A 25096-nucleotide genomic window follows, 5' to 3' on the forward strand; every position below is an offset into this window, starting at 1 on the left:
ATTGTTTCCATTTAATTTCTCAATATAATTGATTTTTTTTGGATTTGAAGATATGTGATGATAACATGACATTGATTTTTTTTGGATTTGAAGATATGTGATGATAACATGACATGTTAGTTCGATGATGGAGTAATTAATAATATTTTATTATTTATTTTCTATACATACTTTATTTTTATTTTTGTTGGGTCATAATTTTTATGTTTTAATCTTGATATCTGTTTTTTTGTAAAGCAAATAAGAGATAAATAATAAATAAAAATATTATTATCATTTTTCAGGAGTTATACACTTTGTTTTCTTTATCCTTTTCACGATTATCTCTCTCTTTTTTAAATAAATTTATAAAATAATTAATAATATATCACTAGTAATTTCATATACACCATGAAATTCTCTCAATCAACATAAAATCTCAAGAATTGATTGTCATACACCTAACTCTTCACTTCCCATGTAAGTAAAACAATAGTTACATAATTTTCCTTTGATTTTCGCTAAGCATGTGCAATTAATACTTGCTAAAATATCTGTAAAATTTGCCACATTTCATTCCAGCGATGGAAATTCTATGAATTATTTTAATTATAAAATGACTAAAATGGATATTTTAATCGAATTAAATGCTTCTATATATATATATATATTATACAATGACTAAAATAGTTATTTTAATGAAAAATTGATTGGTACATAGCGTACGTTGAAAACCAAAAAATAAAACACAAAAATTATCTTTGGTTAAAATATAATTAGCCCATAATATATTACTCACTAGACAATTTAAGAAATTAAAAACTCATAACAATTGTATAAAAGTGAGTTTGTTTTTGTGGTGAGTTTTTTTTTTGAGAAAAATTATTATTTTTAATATTTTGAATTATTTTAATATTAAAAATACATTTATAAAAAAATAAAAAAAAATATTTTTTAAAAAAACACAAAAAAAAAACACATACAACAACTGCAACAGTAACAACAACTGCCTACCATGTACATTAGTTTTTGTTCAAAACTCCAACAAGAGACTTGGCGGCTTTTGCATTGACCCCTCCCCCCCCCCCCTCCCCCCCTCTCGCTCTGCTAATCATGTAATTTTTCAATAATTAATAAACGATTACAATGCCGATCACAACCAAATTATCTATTAAATTCTCTAATTACTTGGAATCTTGCTCAACATTCTGGTAAACTCTCTTCTCAAATCTCTTAATATACTCCCGCTCTAAATACTTGGAATCTTGCTCAACATTCTGGTAAACTCTCTTCTCAAATCTCTTAATTTACTCCCATTTATGATTCGATTCCTCTCATTTTCGTATTTCTCGTTTTTTTTCAGGTCATTTTCCTTAAAAAACTGCAATCTCCGATCCAATTAAAGGTCAGTTTTAGCTCAATTTTAGAATGTCCGTTTTGTTCAACATTTGCAACCGGTAATTTTTTTTTTTTTTTGACAAAGTTGTTTAGTTTTTGCTAGAGATTGTCTAGTGTGAGTTTGTGCTAGCGTTTTATGGGTTTAGTGTTCAGATTCAGTGTCGTTTTTGTTCACTATGCTGCTGTTTTTTTTGTTGGAATTTTTTTTATTATTATTAATTTGTTTATTCAGTTTTAATTCACGCGCTTGAATCACCGAGTTTGGTATGTAGTGAATTATTAATGGTAATGAATTTAATTTAAATTTGTTAGCTGTAAATTTTATGCTTTTCCTGGAACTTGTGGTTTTTTCCCCGTCTCTTGGTGACTGTAATTGTGAAATTTTGTATTGCTGATTTTAAATTGATTGATTTGCAGGTGTAGTTTTGTGTTTGTTGCTGGAGAGGTGCCAGGGATAATGATTACACTTTCGAAATGGAAATGTTCATGGTCTTTGATGGCTACAATTGCATCTATAGTGGCATTAGTTTCGGTAGTTCATCTATTCTTGTTTCCCGTGGTGCCTTCTTTTGATCCCTTCAGTGTTCGGCAAGTTCAGGATTCTTGTGGCCCAAATAATGAATCAGTGGATGGAAGGACTGGTCATGACCCGGGAAATTTACAGACAGTTTTAGATTTAGAGCACAAGTTTCCAGCTGACTTGCATCGGGCAGTGGTTTATCGTAATGCGCCATGGAAGGCTGAGATTGGACGATGGCTTTCTGGCTGTGATGCAGTTACTAAGGAAGTCAGTGTTGTTGAGGTAATAATAGTTGTGACTAATGACTGTTAATTTGAATCTGATTGTGAGATTGTTAACCTCCATTCATTATTTGTACTTGTGGGAAATGCTTATTCTTGTTGTACACTCAGAGAAAGGACTTGGTGAATTCTATCGGCTTATGAGGCTTTTGTTGACATGCTCTTTCTCATCTTTTAGACAAGCTTATGTTGATATCAAATTAAAATTTCAGTCTGATAGTTAACATGGTCATCTGCTTTGATCACAGACAATAAGTGGCAGGAGCTGCAAAAATGACTGTAGTGGTCAAGGAGTTTGTAACTATGAACTTGGTCAATGTCGGTGTTTTCATGGATTTAGTGGTGAGCCTTTTTTTCCCTTTTTGTTTTTGCAATTCTTATACTTCCATCCTTTTCCCAATTCACGTCACATTTAGTAAATGATGCCAGTAACTAGAATAGGTTGTCATTCCCCTTTCGTTATACCTGTTATAAGAACCATTAGGTTGTTCTTTCAATGAACTGACAATGTACATGGAAGTTGAAGCTGTGGGATTGAAAAAGTCAGATGGCTACTTGGAAGTTGATTTTGAAAATACAGATGATTAGATTTGGCATTTCCTTTTCACATTGCTATTGGTAGATGGACGGTTCTTTTGCCCCATCCTGATTCCAAGTAGAGATACAGGAAAACTCTGTTAATTACAAATTGTGACAGATCTTTGCTGTGTTCTTTTTTGATAGCAAGGCCAAGCCTCTGTTTTTATGTGACTTAAACTACAAAAATTTTAGAATTTAACCATGGATAACAAAACAAACAATAAAGAATATTCCAAATGATATTGTTTCTGGTGCTGATGTTTCAGGGGAAGGATGCTCTGAGAGGCTACACTTGGAATGTAACTACCCTAAATCACCAGAGCTACCATATGGGCGATGGGTTGTCTCCATTTGCTCTGCTCATTGTGACCCAACGAGAGCAATGTGCTTTTGTGGAGAAGGTACAAAATATCCAAATCGTCCTGCAGCAGAGACTTGTGGGTTTCAACTGAGGTGAGTGCAGTTAGAATCTAAGGAAGAATATTTTGGACATATCATTTGTTCCAATTTCCAAATCCTCTTAGTCATGACTCAACATTTCTTATCAGCTTACCTTCTGAACTTGGTGCCCCGAGACAAGTTGATTGGGCAAAACCTGACCTGGACATACACACGACAAACAAAAGCAAACTAGGATGGTGTAATGTGGACCCAGCTGAAGGGTATGCCAACAAGGTGAAATTCAAAGAGGAATGCGACTGCAAATATGATTGTTTGTCAGGGCGGTTCTGTGAAGTGCCTGTGCAATGCTCTTGTATTAACCAATGCTCTGGACATGGGCATTGCCGTGGTGGTTTTTGTCAGGTAATGTTTGTTCTTTCTTTAATTATGATTCCAGAATCACAGGTATTTGATTTGCACTGGGAAAGAAATAAATGAAAACCATGTTTACAGGCAAAATTTGTGAACAAAATAACATTTGGAGTGTTTACAAGGGCTTCCTTTCATGCATGGAGGGGGTTTTGCCCTCCTTTCCTTTTTCCTTTTTACCCCCACGAAGAATGTGAAATTGTGTCATGGAGAACTGCACAAAACCGATGAATCATTTGAACATTCCTGTCCTGTATAGTGATAGTAAATATTTTGGTAATATGAGAAACTAATTCAGTGATTTGTTCGGGGAAAAATAAACAAATACTAAAAAATATGCAGTATTACACATTCTATTTTTCTTGGTGATTTTTGGGATCCGTTGCTCAAGTGGATGAGAGGTTAGCATACAATAAAAAAACCTACTGAAATGATAGAACATTATTTTGTTTCTAATTCCCCTAAAATCTTCTCTTTTGATTAATTTTCATTACCCTGAAAATTATATTTTTTGAACTAATTTAAGTGTCCTTGTCTTTCTTGCAACCTACTATCTAATTGTGTCAAGATTGTGTTTCTAGTGCGCCAATGGTTGGTATGGAACAGACTGCAGTATCCCATCTGTTACATCATCTGTAAGAGAGTGGCCTCAGTGGCTTCGACCTGCTCAGCTTGATGTTCCTGACAATGCACATCTCACTGGGAAACTTGTTGATCTCAATGCAGTGGTCAAGAAGAAAAGGCCCCTTATATATATTTATGATTTACCCCCAAAGTTCAACAGTTTACTTCTTGAGGTAAGAATAGCATTTCTTTTGTTTCTTGAAACTAGGAGCAAACTTCTTATGTTTGTCAATTAATTGGTTCTGTAGGGACGGCATTTTAAGTTCGAATGTGTAAACAGGCTGTATAATGATAACAATGCAACAATTTGGACGGATCAGTTGTATGGTGCCCAGGTATTATTTGAACTGAAAATGAAATTTGGCTTATACCATGAATTGTATCTAATGCTGTAGCTATGCACATACAGATGGCACTCTATGAAAGTATTTTAGCTAGCCCATATCGAACATTAAATGGTGAAGAAGCTGACTTTTTCTTTGTACCTGTTCTTGATTCTTGCATCATTACACGTGCTGACGATGCACCTCACCTGAGTATGGAGGTATACTTTCTAGATCTGGGATATGGATATGTTATGGATGCATGCGATTCTATCTTTTATGCTTATGTTTTCATAAAAAAGGGAAATGAAAGGATATTCTTTTATTTCCCTGTAGACATTCTGTTCTTATGCTAATCTTTAAAATAAAATGGAATTATGCTCGTATGTGTATGCAATAGTCTTGCAAACTAGTAGTCTTTACTTCCAAGCCATCAGATGCTGATTCATTTTGTCTGTTATCTTGAACTCAGACTTGTTTTGTCAGTGAAAGCAAATGATCATTAGATTGTAGCATATGTTCTCTCTTTTTGGTAACTCCATGTAACCAGCCATTTTTCTGTTAGAGTCTCATAGAGATATTATGAGCTAACTTTGGACAAAAATCAATCTATATTGCTTTTTCTTTTCCCCTGCACTTCATTGTTTGTTATGGACGTGGCTGTATATCATAATATTCTGGTGCTTCTTGTGTTCCTATATGGATTACAGGTTTTACATAAACTCTTCAGTAGAATTTCCATTTTTTATTTCTCTAATTGTAACTCTGGCATACTCCATCCTTTGTTCTCAGTTCTACTTTATTCTTATCCTACCAATACATTTGCTTTCCCTTTTTACTAGCATAACACATGGGTCCTCTCTACATATGCTTATTCATCCAATTCCTCATGAACCTAATTCGCCACTCTTACTTCTGATTTTGTGGACTCATTATCTAGTGCCTCAGTGTTAGCTTCAGATGCCTTTTTACTGCTTAAAGTCCTTGGAGCAGAATATGTTCTTGTGACTGTTTTATTAAGTTCCTTTCTGCTTCACATATGACTTGAGCGTTTCATTCTCTCACCTGTTCTTGAAACTTCAAATTTCCTTTTATGTTGGATATTTAGAAGTTGGAATAAAATACTCCTATATGTTTTATCCAGAAACAAGTCTCGATGTGGAAGTTTGACTACAAAACATGGTTACGTAATAAGTCCCAAGCCAACTTTACATCACTCATTCAGTCAGTTCAGCAATTATTAAGAACTAAGCTGAATACATAGATGTGAATTTTTTTATAGTGGTCAGTAATCCTCCTCCTCCTCCTGGTATGTTTGTCAAGAAATCCTTGAGAATACATCTTCAACTCTGAGATCTTGTTGTCCCTAACTACACTTTCTGGTACCCATCCAGCCCAGTCCATTAACCAAGCCCAGGGCTTATTGTGCAAGCTATCAATAGCAGCATATTTTCCTATGTATGAAAACGTCATATATGTGTACCATGTGCAATTTGAAGTGAGTGTGTTGCTTGTCATATGCGGAGCCCTCATGGTTATGTGCTTTCTAATTTCAGCAACATTTGGGTTTGAGGAGCTCTCTCACTCTAGAATTTTATAGGAAGGCATACGATCACATTGTTGAGCATTATCCATTCTGGAACCGCTCATCAGGAAGAGACCATATATGGGTAATGATTTACAGTTTAATTTTTTCCACTTTTCAAGTGAACAAAGTTATTTTCACTGCCTTTTCCCGATACAACAGAATACTTCCGGGTTTATGCTAATGATTCCACCTTGATATCTGAAGGCAGTCCTTTTCATGGGATGAAGGTGCTTGCTATGCCCCAAAGGAGATATGGAATAGCATGATGGTGGTTCACTGGGGTAATACAAATTCAAAGCATAACCATTCCACAACAGCCTATTGGGCTGACAACTGGGATAAAATTTCTTCTGATAGAAGAGGCAAGCATCCTTGCTTTGATCCTGATAAAGATCTTGTGCTTCCTGCCTGGAAGCGACCTGATGTCAATGCTCTGAGCACCAAACTGTGGGCCAGGTACATTTCTCATTGAATTTTCTGGCTGAACTGTGAGATAAATTCCAAATTCATGCAAGTAAAGGTGAAAATATTATGTATTTGTCTCAGGCCTCTTGAAAAGCGGAAGACACTATTCTATTTCAATGGAAATCTTGGACCAGCATACCTGAATGGAAGACCAGAAGCTTTGTAAGTAAAACTGTAATACTCAATAGCTGTTTGCAATTTATTGAAAAAGGCAAATTGTTTTCAAATAGAAATGCATAGGTCACAGGCCACACAGAGGCACATGGTTTGGCTACCTCTACTAGTTGTATCCTGTCTCATTCTCAATAAAATGATCAGCTGTCTCCTTCATACTAAATAAATAATTAGCTGTCTTTGTCTGGTTCTTTTTCCAGTTTACGGAATAACTCCTTCCTTCTATTATGCTACAAAATTTTCAGCAGATCTTATAGTTTGCCGGTTGTAATTGTGCAGGTATAGCATGGGTATCAGACAGAAACTTGCAGAGGAGTTTGGATCAACCCCTAACAAGGATGGTAATCTTGGGAAACAACATGCTGAAAATGTGATTGTGAGCCCATTGCGCTCTGAAAGCTACCATGAGGATTTAGCCAGTTCTGTTTTCTGTGGAGTAATGCCTGGAGATGGTTGGAGTGGTCGTATGGAAGATAGCATTTTGCAAGGGTGCATTCCAGTTGTCATTCAGGTAGGTAGTTCTGCATATCCTGAAAATGTAGAGAATATGTTTGATTTAGCATACAAGCAGCAAGCTACTTGGCTGTTCATGGCTCAGGTAAGCACCTTGAAGCTTCTAGTCGTATGTCAAAATTGCAGATGGGGCCATTTTATGCTCAGCCCCAGTAGAACAGTAGCTTTTTCAAATTTGTTTATTTTTTTTATTTTCTTTCAAAGCTGTGTGGCTAGGATCTCGAGCTGGCTTACAGTATCAGTAGGTGATATAGTGTGAAACCTTCCTACTAGCATTTCTAGGAAGTTTTTAATTTATTTGTTGCAGACACTGACGGTCAACGGTAGCAACTTATTTCTAGTTTGTTCCATCTTGTTTCCCTGTTCCTAGGATGGGATATACCTGCCATATGAAAATGTGCTCAACTATGAAAGCTTTGCTGTCAGAATTCTGGAAGACGAGATTCCAAATTTGATAAAGATCCTTCAGGTACTGTTTTGGTTTTAGGAATCTCTTTGTGAAATGGTTACTCTGAACCTTAAAAGCTGATAATCATTAGTGCTCACTTCCTCTAGGGATTCAATGAGACAGAAATAGAAAACAAGTTGACCAGCGTCCAGAAAATCGGGCAGAGATTCTTGTATCGTGATTCTATGTTGCTTGAAGCTGAGAGACAAAAAACTGCTTTTGGCTACGTGGAGGATTGGGCAGTTGAATTCTTACGATTGACAGAAGATGATGTCTTTGCCACCTTTGTACAGGTATATGCTTTTGTTTATGCTGAATATAGGGCTATTTAAAATTATTTGGCTGCACAGCAGGATTCGACCCTCCCATTAAATTCTTATTCTCAGTTAACTTAAATCTCTGATGCTGCAATCCTCTCCTTGCATTTGCCGATATGAGACTCCCTTGTTTGACATTGCATTTCAAAAGCGTTTTTGAAAAAATTTGAAAATTTTTTATTTTACTTTAAATTAATATGTTTTTGATATTTTCATATCATTTTGATATGTTGATGTTAAAAATAATTTTAAAAAAATAAAAAAACATTATTTTAATGTGTTTTGGAATGAAAAGCAACCGCAACCACACTCTGACATTTGAGACCGATGCCTTTCGGTATCAAGACCAACGGTTGGAATTGATATCAATCTTCAAGAAATAAGAAAATGATCTTAGTTGAAAGACAAGTAAAGAATTTCATATACGAATCTCTTTCCAGGATAATAGTATATTTCCTCGGTTGTGGTTTTCGCAAAAGGAATTTGATAGAATGCTCACATCACATTTTCACTAGGGAAAGCAAGTAGTTCGATAATTAAGAAGTTTCATCTGATAGGGCAGGCCAGGAAAAAAAATCAATTCATCAACTTTATGTATGCAAGTGAGAAGCTGAAACTTGATAAAAGCTAGGAAGAGAGTTGTGCAATCGAAAAAACTGAAGAATACAGTTAATCTTGGAAAAAAATTATGATAGAATCTGTTGCAACTGTACATTGAAATCAAGTCATGTATGATTATTGTCTCTATAAGCTTCCGCAAGGGATTATTTGGTATGATAGATATTAAGCCAGTTAAAAACCCTAATTCTACACTCTGCCTTTAATTTTCCCATCTTTAATTTGGTTCCTTCATAAATGGAGCATTTGTGAATGGTAGCAAAAAATAAGATATCAGGAAACCTTTCCTATTTGCAGAGAGGTTCTCAGTTTTGAAGGATTTTTGCTAGAAAGACTGATCCTGTGGTAAAAGATAGTGCCCCTTGACTTGATATGAATCATACTTCAGATATTGAGATCATGTCCTGCAGTTTGTATTCCACGTTGGAGTTCAAATTTGCATTTGAACCTTCAAAATACAGCATTAAAGTTTTAGTTCATTTGTACATGCATTTCTGCACGTTCGTTAATGGTACTGACATGCTATCATTGGCCTGACAAGGTTCTACACTATAAGTTGCACAATGACCCTTGGAGGCGGCAGCTTGGTTCTCAGAAGAAAGATTTTGGCTTGCCACAAGAATGTTTAATGAGAACATCCTGAATAGCTATACACCTATAGCTGCTGGCAGATCCCTGACGTGCAGCGAAGCCTGAATGACGGCTTCTGAACCTTGCTGAAAATCAAGGCAAACAGTGTTATCCTATCCTGATAGCCAAATATTCTGATCCACATGCTGCTGTCTGGCTAGATTGCTAACACAAACAGGTAGACAGAGAATACATTTTTTTTAGATTTATTTGTGAAGATGGGAAACAAAATTCTTAATGCCCAAAAAACATGGTAGAGCAGTTAGCTAGATTTCTATCGTCATTAATGATTTCTGCGTTGTCTATGACTCTATATCTTATGATTACAAGATCATTGGTACACGCTGTATATATTTAGTACTAAAAGAAAGTTCAGCATTGCTAATGTATTTGTCGGGAGAAAAAAAATTCTGATCATAAATTAAAAACTTGGCATATGTGATAGTGACATAGATAATTTTTTTTTAAATACCAATAATAAACTAGATCGATTTAAGTTAATTTAAGTTAATTATTTAATTTATTATTCGAGTTATAAAATTATAATAAATCTATAAAAAACAAACTAAAATAAATTATAAAATTTAATTTTTAATTAATTTAATATTGATAGATAAAATTAAAAAAAAATTAAAGAAAGAACCTAACAAGAGATTAAAGTGAAACTGAGATAATCTAATAAAATCACAATTCAGGACATGCAACTCAATGGATTTAATAACTTTTTATTTATAAAATTATTCTTTATTAAATTGTATGATAACCAAGTGTGTTGCTCTCTTTTTGCATCAAACAATAATTTTTTTTTAATAATAAATAGGATAGATGCTTGAGACTAAAAAAATAAAAAAGAGATCTAATTTTTTAAGATAAATAATAAAAAGTGATAATTTTTTTAAACTAAATAACAAAAGAGACATTCCTCTAAAAAAAGATCTATTTTTTTAAAAGCTAAATAATAAAAAGAGGTCTTTTTAAAAGCTAAATAAATAACAAAAGAGGCATTCAAATATGAAATAATAAAATGATTTTTTTTTAAGTTTATGGGAGTGAAAATGTATTATAAAAAACTAAATAAAACAACAAGCTAGGTGGGTGGGCTTGTGATTGTACCATTAAAAAAAGACATGTCCTGTATGCTAAGCTTTTTTTTAGTATTAGATGGTGGAATACCTGTTTTTTAAATTAAAAAAAAACATATTCGACACATCATCTATATATTAATAGAAACTAACGACTAAATGGTCATTGAAAAATCAAGGAGAGGATATTTTATATCTAAAAAATTATTTTTTAACTTTTTTTTATCTAAAAACATCTAAAATCATTATAAAAACCTAAATAAACCCATTAATAGGTTTAAATAACCCTCTCTTAAAACAAATAAAAACCCAAAAAACCTGATTTTAAAAAACCTTTTGAACTAATATTTACCATCTCGTGCAAGGGAAAGCTAAAGAACTCTCAAATAAAACTTTTCTCATCTAATAAAATCTTCTGACATTAAAAATAATTTTTTTATAAATAAAATTGGTGTTAACAAATAATTTTTTTTTGTTCATCGGCTTGTTTTAAGAGATCAAATTGACAATCACAAAAAAAAAGCTGAATTAGGCCAAAAGTTAAGCAGTTAGTAATTTAGGATCAAATGCAGATCAATTCCTTCTTGAGTTTTGATAGGCGAAACGTTTATAATTTCGTGAAATGATTGGAACGCATTAGTCTTTAGGACAGTTCATTACAACGCAATAGAGACTTGATCCACTTATATTCGTTGGCCATTTGAGACATCCAAATTCAATGAAGAACAACGGCTTCCATCTTACCTGGTTGCACAATGTAGAGGAATGGAGGGTGGAGCTGCTTTGTGGGAATTCACATTCTGTAATGATGGAGTTTTCATCCTACAGCTCCATCTCTTTCATTGATGGAATTGAAGATGCATTTGTTTTAGTGTGTTCCAATTTAAGTAGATTTAATAATAAAGGTGAGGCTTGAACTTGAGACTTCATCCCTCTTGCTTACGCAAAAAAACACCATTGAGCAACATTTGTATGGAGGCAATCTTAAATTGCCCTCTCCATTCAGGTTCTCTAATCTCCAATCCTTATCTTTAGAAGATGTCCAAATTCTAGTTGGGTATTTTAGGGAACATGTTTCATCTTTCTGCAAGCACCTTAAAAAATTGTACCTTTGATCGAGTTTGTGTGGCAAAGAACTTTTAGGTTATCTAGTGATCCCTCGAAGCTAGTGTATCAGTTGAAATGCTTGGCAAGATAAATCTATCTGCCATGAAAATCTTTTCCCTCTAGTGGGAATCATCGTAAAGTCTTTGCTCCCAAAATCACAGTGGATGGATGTCCTATGAATTTCTATTGCTCGGAACTAAATTAAGCACCTACAAAATGTTGACTCTTTTTAGGAACACATCGATCCTTGAATGGAATTATTACTGGTCAGAGAACTTTTCTCAACTCCTCTGCAGCATATACTCGACTCAAGATCCAACTAAAATGCTGAAAATATAAAGTTTTATCGTCGATAAAAGACTTTCTGACTGAAAACTAAACGTGTTTTAATCCTTTAGCATATTTTTGGCAGATGCCTTTTCTGTATTGTAAAAATAAATTCCAAAATTACTGTGGTACCTAGAAAAGAGTTTTATGTTCAAAATCATAAATTATATAAAAAACTAAAAGAGCTCATGAAGATACTGTATATCTACTCTACTTTTACTCTGGATTCTAATAGTGTTTTTGATTCTAAAGCTTTTTTTTCTCGCAGGTTTTCTTATTTGTTTTTTTAACTTTCATCTCTTTTGTTTTTTCTTAACTTCTGTTGTTTGAAAAGAGTTTATGGATGTCTACCATGATTATTTTTTCAACTTTGTCTCCTCTCTTTCCTGCCCTCTATTTTTGGTTTTTGGAGAGCAAAAACTCATGGTGAATAAACAAATACAACAAGCCTTAGCCTTTTTACATCAGAGAATATGAGTTAGGGAAACACTTAGGTGGACAAATAAATGTTCATTGACCATTATCTCGAGTCGGAGGTTGATCTTGAATGCTAGAGGCTTAACATGTCTTTTTTTTTTCTTATGGCATTGAAAGATTAATTTTATTTGTTTGATTGATTAAGTTTTTGTATTGAATAATTTTTTTTCTTAATAAGGGATTTTTGGGTCTTTTTTATTTTCAATGAATCGTCAATTTCTTCAGTAGAATGAAATAAATAAGAAACTAGGAGAAATTAGCTAAATTTAATTTAATTTTTTTTTTGCATTTATTTGAATCAACTGGGATTTAGAGCTCCTCATCTTTCACTGCTTAATTTATTTATTTTTGCTCAATCACATCATGGTGGAATTTAGAGTTTCTTAGTTGTTAATATTTGAAAATCTTTGTTGTCTTTTTGTTCGAATCTGTAATTAATAACAAAAGAATGAGGCTGGTACTTTCTGATTTTTTATCATCTTCTGTAATAGGGTCTTGAACAAGTGGAGCGACTAATAAAATCTTCTTCATGGTTACAGCTAAAAGATCATCAAAGTATTTACCCTCAATCTCTCTCAAATTCCTGACAAACATTATTCCAATGATTGTTCCAATTGTTGAAGAATTCAGTATTGAAGGGAAAGAAAATCTTTCGCAGAATCTTGAATAATATCCCTGAGCTCTTGAAGGCATGAACTAAAACAAATTTTCCTTATTGCCAATAACTCGAGCTCATGATTGAAAGAAATCACAAATAAAAAAATCTGGCCTTAATGCTGTCAGAATGTTTGAGAAGCTACTTGCCATATCAAATGGTTGCATTGAGCACCAGGGCTTGTAGCCCATCGGCAGAGGCAAGGTTTCCTTGCCTCTGTCACCTGGGTTCGAGCCCTAACGTGCACGCCTGTCATCCCTTAGAGACTTGCAAGGTGTTTAGTGGATCCGGAGATTAGTTGTGGTGCGTGTAAACTGGCCCGGACACCTCGGGTTATCAAAAAAAAAAAAATGGTTGCATTGAGTTTCATAAGAGATGATTTGGAAAGATCTGAAATTAAGAAGAAAAGAATAAGAGACTGAGATTGTTTGTTGCTATTTATTTCTTTTTCTTTCTACAACAGGTTTTTGCATATTTAACTGTTTCTGCTAGCTTTTTCTCCATGTTGTTCTTCTCTTTTGCATTGCTGGAAAAATAGGGTGCAAAATGGCTAAGACAATCATGTTTTTATCAAAAAAAATTTGCCAAAACAATGTTGAATACGATTTTCACTACATTATTTTGGATTGTTGCTGTTTATTTGTTTTTCTTTTTATAACAGGTTGCTGCAAATTTGACAATTTCTTTACAGGAAAAACATGCATTTTCACTCCACTTTACTTTAATTTAAAATTTTGCTTCTATATGTATTTACTAAATCTGTGTTGATTTTCTCATTTACAGAATATCATCGATTAGTTAGGATGCAGTCCACAGTGAAGTGCAGGCCATTCATCTAGATCAACTATAAGCATGTACACGCATTTTAAAAATGCTTTTCAAACAAAATGATATTTTTGTATTTTTTTTACATCAAAAAATTATTAATTTAAAAAATAAAAGCTATCCCAAAGCAAACAGGGAGCCCGGGCCCCGAAACCACAAATCTTGACGGACACTCTCCCGCTTGGGCGCCTGCAGGCTAATAGAGTAGGCCTGGGCCTTGATTGCCCGAAGGCGCAGTCTGAGAAAATATTGGGGCCCACCCATTGTAATATATATGAATTTCGTCCCGCCTTCGGTTTTCTCTTCCCGATGTGGGATATCAACTCTTTGGGTCCTTAAGAAACTATTATCCTGTACCCTGTACTAACAAAGTGCCGAAGTGGTTTTTCTTCTGGTTCTTCCTACTCTAAGCATGAAATCTTTTGAGATAAGCACAAGTTTTATAAAGAACCAACTGCGTAAGATACATGGAGTCAGTTTTCAGTTCTGGATGTGGTGGTCGCTTTCGTTGTTATAACGTGGCGTGAAGTCTCTAAGGTGATGGCTTTGCCTTCAAAAGCTCAAGGTCTTTGACAATGTAACAATGAGATTTGAATGCCACCGTGTAACTAATGATTCTGATGCATAAGATAGGAAGGATGGCTGGTTGGATGGATTCCATATTACAGAATCCTCGCTATTGCAAACAGCGATTTGAATGCTCATCATGTCATCTGACCTTGGCTTGGCCATCTCAATCTGTCCAAGGACCTGAACTTTTGCAGTATAAATCAAGCCAGATTCATTGGTGATCCTCCTTCCAGGTCTCCTTAGCCTGCCAATGATTCCGCCATAAACAAATGTTTTTTTTCCTTTCCCCTACCTGTGCTCCACATATGCAGTCCTAAATCAGACCCCAGTTTTAGAACTTTCTTCCCTTTCCAACTACGGTCATTTGGAATTCTGAGCTCCCTTAAAGAACCATTGCCAACACAGACTGAGTTCCATTCCTTTAAAAAAAAAAATTCTGAAGCCTAAACCACCCTCCAATCTTGGTGTGAGCAACTAAGTCCCAGCTTGGATTCACTCTATTAAAATGCTTCCCACTTCTTCTTTTTTTACCGAATTAAAGATGCTTTCTCGGAGCATGGTATTCTTGCAATCCCCTCTCCCACTTGTGCAGCAACTTAGCAAGTGCCAAGGAAACAGTGGCTATAGATATGCTTATGAAACCAAATAGTAGTTTCTTAGGAAAGCAAGGATTTTGGTTAACACCAACGAATTGAATTGGCTGCCTAACGAATTCTCATACCTTTAATTGCAGTTGAACGTAATTCATACCATCCAACATTTAATGCATCGGAGCGCAAAGAAACCACATCTTGCTCTTAGAAAAAAATGAACTTTACATGTCAATCATATTCTCCCGTGGCATAAAAATTCAAATTGTATTCATTCAACTTTAAACGTCGTCAAATAATTACATACTATTAATTACAACTTAATTTAGAGAACTCAAAGTTATAGCAAGAAAAGCCATTACAACATAGACGAGGGTTTTTAAAAATAAAACAACATCTTTTTAGTGAAAAAATAAGTTTTTTTCACCCATCTAGCCTCAAGCAAATTCTAAATCAATACATCATTACGTTGATTCAGCCAAGTCTCTTGGGATTTAGAGATTTAAAAAGTTTGAATTATAGTGCAAGGTATTTTTTAAAATAGGTTTTTACTTACAAATATATTAAAATAATTTTTTTTGATTTTTTATATAAATACATTAAAATTATCAAAAACAAATACTAACATATTAATTTAATATTTTTTCAATCCAAAAATACTTTTAAAAAATATATATATATAAAATATAAATTGTGTCAAACACTCCTTAACTGCTTGCTTTCCTCTTCAACTCCTTTATAAACCAAAAAACAATTACATACGATTAATTTATTTATCTTTGGCACCTTACACGCGTATAAAGAACAGGATAAAGTTTGTTGTTCGTATCCCACATCGGAAAGAAAGCAGCAAAGACAGGACGAAAAGCGTATAAAATAGAATGGACGGGCGACGTTACAACATACTTACCTGGACGGGGTCTTTGGGCGATCAACAAGGCTCAGGCCTAGGCTGGTGGCTCGCATTGCACTCAGCGGGTGCACCAGTTTAACATCTCCCCAAGTGGGAGAGTGTACGTCAAAATTTGTGGTAGAGGGGGCCTGCGCTAGCCGCGGCCCCTGTCTAAATAAGTTTTAACTATTTTCACGTGTTTGCTCAATTGCCTTGCTCTCATTATAATATTGTAGAAAAAGTCCTTCTGATTCTATTTTATGCCTCTGAAGCTTAACTATAGTAACTTTACCTTTACATTCGTGAAAATCTTGTCATCACTTCAATAATTTCAATATTGTACTTTCCAGATTATATATCTGCTTCGACAGGACAACAAAATATATATATATATATATATATATATATATATATATATATATATATATATATATATGCGCGCGCTGTTTTTTAATATTTCTAGAGGATTTATTTTAGTTTTAGATTTAGTAGATAGTACTCTCTCTCAAACTCCACTCTTTGTGTCAAGTTGTAAATAGATATAAAGAGAGAAAAAACATTAACAAGTATACTAAAAGAATTGGGTTTTTCTCTACGAATATTCATTATCTTTTTTATTTTTGTCTAATAATGTAATTTTTTTAAAATACCATCCTTATGTTTTTTTTCTTTTTATTTAAGCATTTTGTGACATAATTCCATGATATAAAATTTTAAATTACAGTAGAAAGATGAAATTTAAAGTTAGAGGACTTTTAGGATTTTCATTTGGATACAAAGATTTATTTTATTTATTTTTCAGTCTATATATTTGAGAAAGGAGAGAAACTCACTAAAAACAACAAAATTTGTAAATGCACGAAAACAGGATCGATTCCCCCTTCTGGATTTATTGAAAAACACTCCTTGAAAAGGTTTCAAAACACTAAGCCACTTGATTCTCGAGGGGGGGAAAATAAATAAAAGAGAGAAAAAAAGCTTCTCGATGGAGACAAGACCAATCCATGCCGAATCGGATTCCTTTATAAGTGGACGATATTCCACACCAAGCCAAAACTCTTGCTGGTCTAGTGATCAAACTATTCAAACAATAAACTCTTGCTGGTCTAGTGATCAAACTATTCAAACAATAAACTCTTGCTGGTCTAGTCATAGTCAAACGCCGAATCGAATCCATCATTTTTGTGGATTAGATTCCATATCAAGCCCAAAATTTTATTGTTGTTCCCGTAATCAAATCACACTGGAATCCATCAAAAGAAATCTGATATTATTCCATTGTAATAACAACTAATCGTACCGCTCCTTGTATCTTTGGCTAAACACAATTGAGCTCTTGATGTTTCAAATTGTTTCATTTTGATCCTTCTCCGGCCAAACATTTTTCCATGGATCCGTGGAATAGGGATAGAACTAAATTAAAAAAAAAAAATCAAACAACTAGTTCGGAAGAGAAAGCCCACAACTTTCGATTCGATTGTTAGAAACAATATCTAATAAAAGGATTGGTTAACTGTAGTAGTCATCATTGATGGAGAAGACAATCAAATTAGACTTCGAAGATATTGTTTTGAGTCAATTTTATATATATTTTTTTATTTGTAGTTTAATTTCAAATTTCATATTATTAGAATTCTGATTTTTCTGTTGGTTATTGTTCTATTCAAAAAGTTATAAACTTCATATTAGAGAAAAATAAGCAATAATAAAGTACGAATTCTGATTCTAGTTGTTGAGATACTTTTAAGCAAAATTCTATCGCTTCTTATCCTGCTTTCTTCTTTTTCTGGCTGTCAATCAAGACAAATATCAATTCCACTGTAGAAACTTTTCTGCGATCATGATTAAAATCTTCTCTCCAATTCATAGTAACATTTTGGCCGAAAAGTGTGGTAGATAATATATAGTGCTTACATATAGAATTTTATACTTCGCATTATCAGTGTTGTAATTAAAAGAGCTGGTGGCTAAGAGAAGGTGAGATGAAAACATCGATACTTATGAGATTCTATTGGTGAAAAGAATGAAACGAAGCAAATTCTTAGGCTTGGTTTGAGCAAGTTTACAAAATATTAACTTCATATTTTTCTGTTTTGTTTTTCATATTTATTTGATTTTAAATTCCGCTATGTTATTTTTATTGGAATTTTTTATTTTCAAAATAATTTTGATTATTTTGTTTTTTAATATTAAATTATTTGATGATTAAACTTTATAATTTTAATTAATTTCTTTTCGTGAGGATAACTTTGTTTTAGCGGAAAAAAGTCCATTATTGTTATTTTTTTAGTTAATTTATTTATTGTTGTTGAATTTTTTACACTTTGTATTATTAAATTGACCGAATTCATTAAACCCAGTAGAGTTAATTAATGATTCAAATCTCAATTTTTACTTTTTATTTTTTTAGAAATGCTTGTATTATCTTATTATTTTTTTACTTAAAAAAAAAATAGGCTAGCCTACAATATAATACGGGCATCAATCTAGTTAACCCTAATCAAAAGGGAAAAACAACAAAGGTAATTGTTTCGAGAAATATCGAATATGCAATGACGAATCTCTTTAATCATTGGTAATAGCCAAGGCAATTTCTTTAAAATATTCCCGAAAGTTCTGTAGAATTTGCTCCTTGAGAAAGGATACTTCTCACTCTATAAATTGCAACAACTTCTCTATACCACTCACTCTCTTCTTGTCTCCACAATTACACTCAACTCAACTTCTTCTTGATGAGAATTATAAATTAAATAGTTTAGCATAGAGTTATAAATTAGTAGAATATATACAAGTCCATCGACAACCATGCCAGTAATCAACATAACTTCCATCAGAACATCATCAAATGGAGCCTGGCAAGGTGATAATCCCCTGGACCATGCCTTCCCATTACTAATAGTTCAGACTACCTTAATCCTAGTGGTTAGCCGTCTTCTTGCCTTCCTTCTCAAGCCCCTCCGCCAACCCAAAGTCATTGCTGAAATAGCTGTGAGCTACTAAATTCTTTAGAATCATACATCTGTGATTTTATGTTATTGACCATGCATTGATGATGTTCAAATTTATATTTTCAGGGTGGGATTCTGCTTGGACCATCAGCTATCGGACGAAACAAAGAGTACTTGAACTGGATTTTCCCGAAATGGAGCACACCGATACTCGAATCTGTAGCAAGTGTTGGTCTTCTTTTCTTTCTTTTCCTGGTAGGTCTAGAGCTTGATTTATCCTCAATTCGAAAGAGCGGTAAGCGTGCTTTTGGCATAGCAGTAGCAGGAATATCACTTCCATTTGTCTTTGGCGTAGCTGTAGCATTTGTCCTTAGAAAAACAATTGAAGGAGAAGACCGAGTTGGTTATACTCAGTTCTTGCTGTTCATAGGGGTAGCACTTTCAATCACAGCATTTCCTGTTTTATCTCGCATTCTTGCAGAGCTCAAGCTACTAACAACTCAAGTAGGGGAGACTGCAATGGCTGCTGCAGCATTTAATGATGTCACGGCTTGGATCTTGCTAGCCTTGGCAGTTGCTTTAGCTGGCAATGGGGCAGATGGTGAGCACAAAAGTCCCTTGATATCAATATGGGTTCTTATTTCGGGTGGTGCCTTTGTTGCAATCATGTTAACTGTGATCCGACCTGCTATGAAATGGATTGCCCGCAGATGCTCCTCGAAAAATAATATGGTAGATGAAGCTTATATATGCTTCACATTGACCGGGGTTCTGGTGTCAGGATTCATTACTGACCTTATAGGAATTCATTCTATTTTTGGTGCCTTTGTTTTTGGACTAACTATCCCTAAAGGAGGTGTGTTTGCAGAGAGACTGATAGAGAGGATTGAGGATTTTGTTTCGGGTTTGCTTCTCCCACTTTACTTCGCTTCTAGTGGTTTGAAGACTGATGTGGCTACAATTCGTAATGGAAGGTCCTGGGGGCTTTTGGTGCTGGTTATAACTACAGCTTGTGCAGGGAAGATTATTGGCACCTTTTTAGTGGCGATGATGTTTATGATTCCAGCAAGAGAGTCTTTGACGCTTGGTGTGCTGATGAACACCAAAGGATTGGTGGAACTCATCGTCCTTGACATTGGCAAGGAGAAAAGGGTGAGTTAATTGACTGATTTCCACTTTCCAGTAGTTTCAAGCTAGCATTCAAGTTTTCTCGGAAAGTTATTTTAGGGCTTAGAAACTAGAACAAGTAAACCCATTAGATACAGAAACAATCTTCTGTTTTGTTCAGTTAATTGAAAGATTCGCCGCCTCAGGAAACTAAAACGAGATCGAATCCGGAACCATACTATTTCAGCCACTTCAGGAAAAGTAAGGTACCCAAAGGCGCACTCTTAAAAGGCGATAGAATTATCGGGCACCACTTGCTCTCAAAAAATTAAAATAAAAGGGAGTGTTATTCTTTGTTTCCCACTGAACTTTTTTTTTACTATTAAAATTAAAATGATAATATATTAAATTAATCTAGATAAACTTAGATAACTCAACAAAATTTATAAATTGAGTAATGAAACCGTGATATATTTAAAATATACTTAATTTTAAAAAATAAAATAAAAATGTAAATCGAGTAAATCTAAATAAACATGCCAAACATGTCACACCCAAGTTATGAGAATGAAATTACCATATAAAAAAAATACAAAGCTTAGTTGAAAAGGAAACAGTTCAAGTCAACTTAGGTTAACCCGTCAAATTTGCCACATGGATTATAAAACCAAAATAACTCCACATAAAGCAAACTAAAAAGAAATTAACCTTTTTTAAAAAAATGAAGTGACAAAAAAAATTCCATCCCAACATAATATAAAAATAATAATTTAATTGATATATAATTTTTTTTAAAAAAATTATTTGATTTTATTTAAAATAAGTTTTTTTTAAATGAAAGCCCTTTTTAAAAAAAAAGCTTAAGAGTAAAGTCTAAATAGACCAATTTCAAGGCCCAAATTCAAAAGTAAGCCCAGACACATTTTATATTTATAATTGCCTTGGTGGATAACATGTCATGTATCCAATTATTTTTTTCAAATGATACTGATAACTTGTTTTGCACAACTCTAGTTTTTTTTTTTTATAGCTAAAGGGTTGTTAAAAAATCACGACAAGAGCTTTTTATGCCCAAAAACTAAATTTTTGAAATTTTATTTTTAGCCAAAATACTTATGATAACCTAAATCTGTTTATGATCCCAATCAATCCAAAAATTCAAAGTGAAACTAAATCCAAAAAACTTTTTAAGCTCAGATCTACTATCTCAGTCAAGAAAAAAGAAAACCTAGGTGAAACTCCGCTCATTAAATTGAACCTGTTGACACTAAAATCAATATTTTTCATGTCATAATCAGTGTTAATCGAGACATTTTCTCTTTATCATTGAAATTTAACAACTCTTGATTTCCTTTCTCAAGCCAAAAACCTAAAAATAAGGAAAATAAGGTAGGGGGACAAAAATTTCTTGCTAATTTTAAAACTATCAATCATTTTTTTTTTAATTTTTTCCACTTCAATTTCCTTTCTTTCAAACTTTTTTTTTCAATAAATTTATTTAATTTGACCTTTAATTTGTTCCAATAAGAGTGAAATAAAAAAAATTAGAAATGAAAAAAATATAACATTGATGCAATCCACGATTCCATATATCCTAGTCCACGGTATATTTTGCATAGTGATTTAACCACGGCTTACTATTTTCTATAATATATAATCATTAAGAACATAAATCTAATATGTGAAATTTTATGATCTCTTTATTTACATATATTACCATTCATTATGAAAAAGTAACAAGGTACGGGAAATTACGTAGAAATGTTTCTCATAAAAATTGATAATAAACTTATTTTCACAATTGATAACAGATGTTATTGTTAGAGATTATAATGAGTATTAATATGTCAGGTTTTTATTTTATCAATGCTCAATTCATTATTTTTTGATAAAAAATAGATATTTATATTTTATCCATTTCAAGTTTCTATATAAAAACTGATTATGAGAATACTATATATTATTCAACAAAAAATAAATAAATAAAAATAAAATGTCTTTCCTACTTAAAAACTAAGCATATGTAACCCACGCCGGTGCGTTATTTCATCTCTAATACAGTCATTTTTCTTTTCTACAGGTCCTTAATGATGAGAGCTTCGCAATCCTTGTTCTCATGGCACTCTTTACCACCTTCATCACCACCCCAACCGTCATGGCTATCTACAGACCCGCCCGTGGTGGCTCCTCCACTAGCTCCCACCGCAAGCTAGTTGACCTGACCACCACAAAAGACACAAAGGACGAGCTACGTATCCTTGCTTGTGCTCATGGATCTGAAAATGTACCTCCACTTGTTAGTCTCATTGAGTCAATAAGGAGCACTAAAAAATCCCACCTCAAACCCTATATCATGCATCTGGTGGAGCTTACTGAGCGATCATCATCAATCATCATGGTCCAAAGGGTCCGTAAAAATGGACTTCCATTTATTAATCAATCTCAGTCTAGTGAATGGAATGATCGAGTCACAGGGGCATTCCAGGCTAATAGCCAACTGGGCCGAATTTCTGTCCGCACCATGACATCAATCTCAAATTTGACTAACATGCATGAGGATATTTGCCAAGTGGGAGAGAATAAGAAGGTAACTTTGATCATTTTGCCATTTCATAAACAGTTGAGGGGAGAGGGTGATCAGAACATGGACAATGTTGGCCTTGGATGGAGAGGGGTGAATCAAAGGGTGCTAAAAAATGCACCTTGTTCAGTGGCAGTGCTTGTGGATCGTGGATTTGGAAATGGGTCTCAAATTTCAGAGGCTAATACCAATATAACCCAAAGGGTCTGCATCATGTTTTTTGGTGGACCTGATGATCGTGAAGCCTTGGAGTTGGGTGGTAGGATGGCAGAACACCCAGTGGTTAAAGTTACCATTGTCAGATTCGTCCAAATAGATGGGCAAGAAAAAAACCATGTTGTGCTACAGCTTTCACCATCCGAACGTTACAGCTTCTCCACTGAACAAAGTTACAGCTTCTCCACTGCTATAATGAACCCAGAGAAGGAAAAGGCATGTCCTCTCAACTTCCAGACCTACCCTGTGTGTGTGTCTTATTAAGATCGTTTAAATTTCTTTCTATTTTTTGTTAATTTTCTGATGAACTTAGCAGGAACTGGACGAGATTGCCATAACTGAATTTAAGAGCAAGTGGGAGGGGACTGTAGAGTACACAGAGAATGTTGTAAGCAACATTGTTGAGGGAGTGTTAACAATAGGAAGGAGTGGGGATTATGACCTTATTTTTGTTGGCAAAGGCAGGTTCCCATCAACTATGGTTGCAGAATTAGCATACCGCCAAGCTGAGCATGCAGAGTTGGGACCTATTGGAGACATATTGGCCTCATCAGGGCACGGTGTGGTCTCTTCAGTGCTAGTGATTCAACAACATGATTTAGCTCATGCAAAGGAGGCTCCAGTGTCGAAGGTGGTGCATACCGAGCTCGAGAAGTCAGCCGACGAGTCATGGAGTGTGGGAGAGATTACAAAGGATGCTGTGTGACCTTATGGTGAAATGAACATAATTTGCTGTGCAATTGTAAGATTTGGCGAGCTGTAATTATTTAGATCTGTATCCTGTTGCTGTTGCTATGTTTCCCTATTAAAAATAATTATTAAGGAGTCAATCATGATAATGGGATTTGGATTGCTCAATGGCTTTTAATTATTTTGACTTCAAAATAGAAAAAAAATAATTAACCATCTTATATACGTACTCTTTTTAAATTTGCATGCCTTCTACCTAAATATTTTTAATATTTAAGAAATTAAAATTTAATTAATATATAAATTGATTCAAAAATATTTATTTTAATGATTCAAAAAAGTTATTAACATCATCTTATCCTTCTTCTTCTCTTCTGAGTTTTTATCTTTATCTTTTCTTTTTCATTTGAAAGTCTATTTTTATTGAACTTAACTATCTTTATGAGGCTAGCATTTTAGATGATAACAAAAAAATCTCTAAAACCGATCTTTCTCTTGCAAATCCTTATCATGCTTTTATAAAAAAATCTTTTTCTATTATTAGCAGTATTAAAACTCTGTCAAAGAATATGTTTAAGCTTTCTCTGTTGACCAACATAAAATTTCTTCTACATCTCATGAACAGTTTTTTACTAGCATAACACATGGATCCTCTCTACATATGCTTATTCATACAATTCCTCATGAACCTAATTCGCCACTGTGGACTCATTATCTAGTGGCTCAGTGTTAGCTGCAGATGCCTTTTTACTGCTCAAAGTCATCAATCAATCATCATGGTCCAAAGGGTCCGTAAAAATGGACTTCCATTTACTAATCAATCTCAGTCTAGTGAATGGAATGATCGAGTCACCGGAATTTAATTAATATATAAATTGATTTGAAAATATTTATTATAAATGATTCAAAAAAGTAAAAATTATGATCAAGTCCTTAACATGAAAAAAAAAAAATGCAAAGCTACATATAATTTTTTTTATATAAATTGATTAATAATTACTCTTTTTATTTTTCACCAATCATTTAAGTTATTATAGTTTTCAACCGCTCGAGAACTTAAAACCTGACAATAAACAGTCTTTTCCTGCTGATCTATATGGAATTTAAGAATATAATAATTATTATTTTTTAAAAAATATTATTTATGTAAAAATATATTAAAATAATATATATTTTTTAATTTTTTTAAAATTATTTTTGATATTAACACATCAAAATAATTTAAAAATATTAAAAATTAATTTTAAATTAAAAAATTAATTTTTTTAAAAATATTATTTAAAACACAATTCCAAACCGCTGAATCAAAGTTCTACTGCTTTCAAGTTTCCAATATATATATATATATATATATATTTGGGACACCTAAAAATTAGTTCCCAACCAAGGTAGAATTTCACAAGTAAATCTCCAAGCCTTCAAAACTTTGCTAGATTTATCTCAATTTTTCAGTATTATGAGTTTATTTTTGTGTTTCAAATTAATTTTATTTTAAAAAATATTAAATTAATTTTTTATAATAATTTTTAATAATTTTAATGTTTTTAAATAAAATAATATTAGAAAGTATTATTTTAATATATTTTTAATTAAAACATTTATAACAAAAATATTTTACACCCCATTACAAAACATATATATATAATTTAGTGGATTGTACTTAATTACATCTTTCATTAAAGTTTAAGAATCTAATTTTTTTTAAATGTAATTATAATTATTTTTTAAAATATTTTTTTTGTTTGGAAAAATATCAAAATAT

General features: G+C 33.3%; 2 protein-coding genes and 1 non-coding gene across 3 annotated transcripts; all 3 read left to right on the plus strand.

Moving 5' to 3' along the window:
- The first annotated feature begins 1068 nt into the window (after nucleotides 1-1068).
- On the plus strand, nucleotides 1069-9652 carry LOC133689815 (uncharacterized). The gene is made up of 16 exons (XM_062109872.1): nucleotides 1069-1259; nucleotides 1343-1384; nucleotides 1795-2179; nucleotides 2427-2520; nucleotides 3024-3210; nucleotides 3306-3561; nucleotides 4149-4364; nucleotides 4440-4526; nucleotides 4601-4735; nucleotides 6071-6184; nucleotides 6311-6558; nucleotides 6649-6729; nucleotides 7021-7252; nucleotides 7625-7723; nucleotides 7810-7995; nucleotides 9179-9652. The coding sequence occupies exons 3-16, from the start codon at nucleotides 1835-1837 to the stop codon at nucleotides 9278-9280; spliced, it is 2382 nt and encodes a 793-aa protein (XP_061965856.1). The 5' UTR covers nucleotides 1069-1259; nucleotides 1343-1384; nucleotides 1795-1834; the 3' UTR covers nucleotides 9281-9652.
- A 6150-nt stretch (nucleotides 9653-15802) lies between these two features.
- Nucleotides 15803-15962, plus strand: LOC133690388 (U1 spliceosomal RNA). Its single transcript, XR_009841422.1, has one exon. It is a non-coding gene; the product is annotated as a U1 spliceosomal RNA (small nuclear RNA).
- Nucleotides 15963-18453: 2491 nt separating this feature from the next.
- LOC133690099 (cation/H(+) antiporter 20) lies at nucleotides 18454-23515 on the plus strand. The gene is made up of 4 exons (XM_062110281.1): nucleotides 18454-18780; nucleotides 18867-19892; nucleotides 21928-22860; nucleotides 22961-23515. Exons 1-4 carry the CDS (start codon nucleotides 18598-18600, stop codon nucleotides 23348-23350), a joined length of 2532 nt encoding a protein of 843 aa, XP_061966265.1. The 5' UTR covers nucleotides 18454-18597; the 3' UTR covers nucleotides 23351-23515.
- The last annotated feature ends 1581 nt before the right edge of the window (nucleotides 23516-25096 follow it).

This window comes from Populus nigra, chromosome 3 (assembly GCF_951802175.1).
Source record: "Populus nigra chromosome 3, ddPopNigr1.1, whole genome shotgun sequence".
NCBI lineage: Eukaryota > Viridiplantae > Streptophyta > Magnoliopsida > Malpighiales > Salicaceae > Populus > Populus nigra.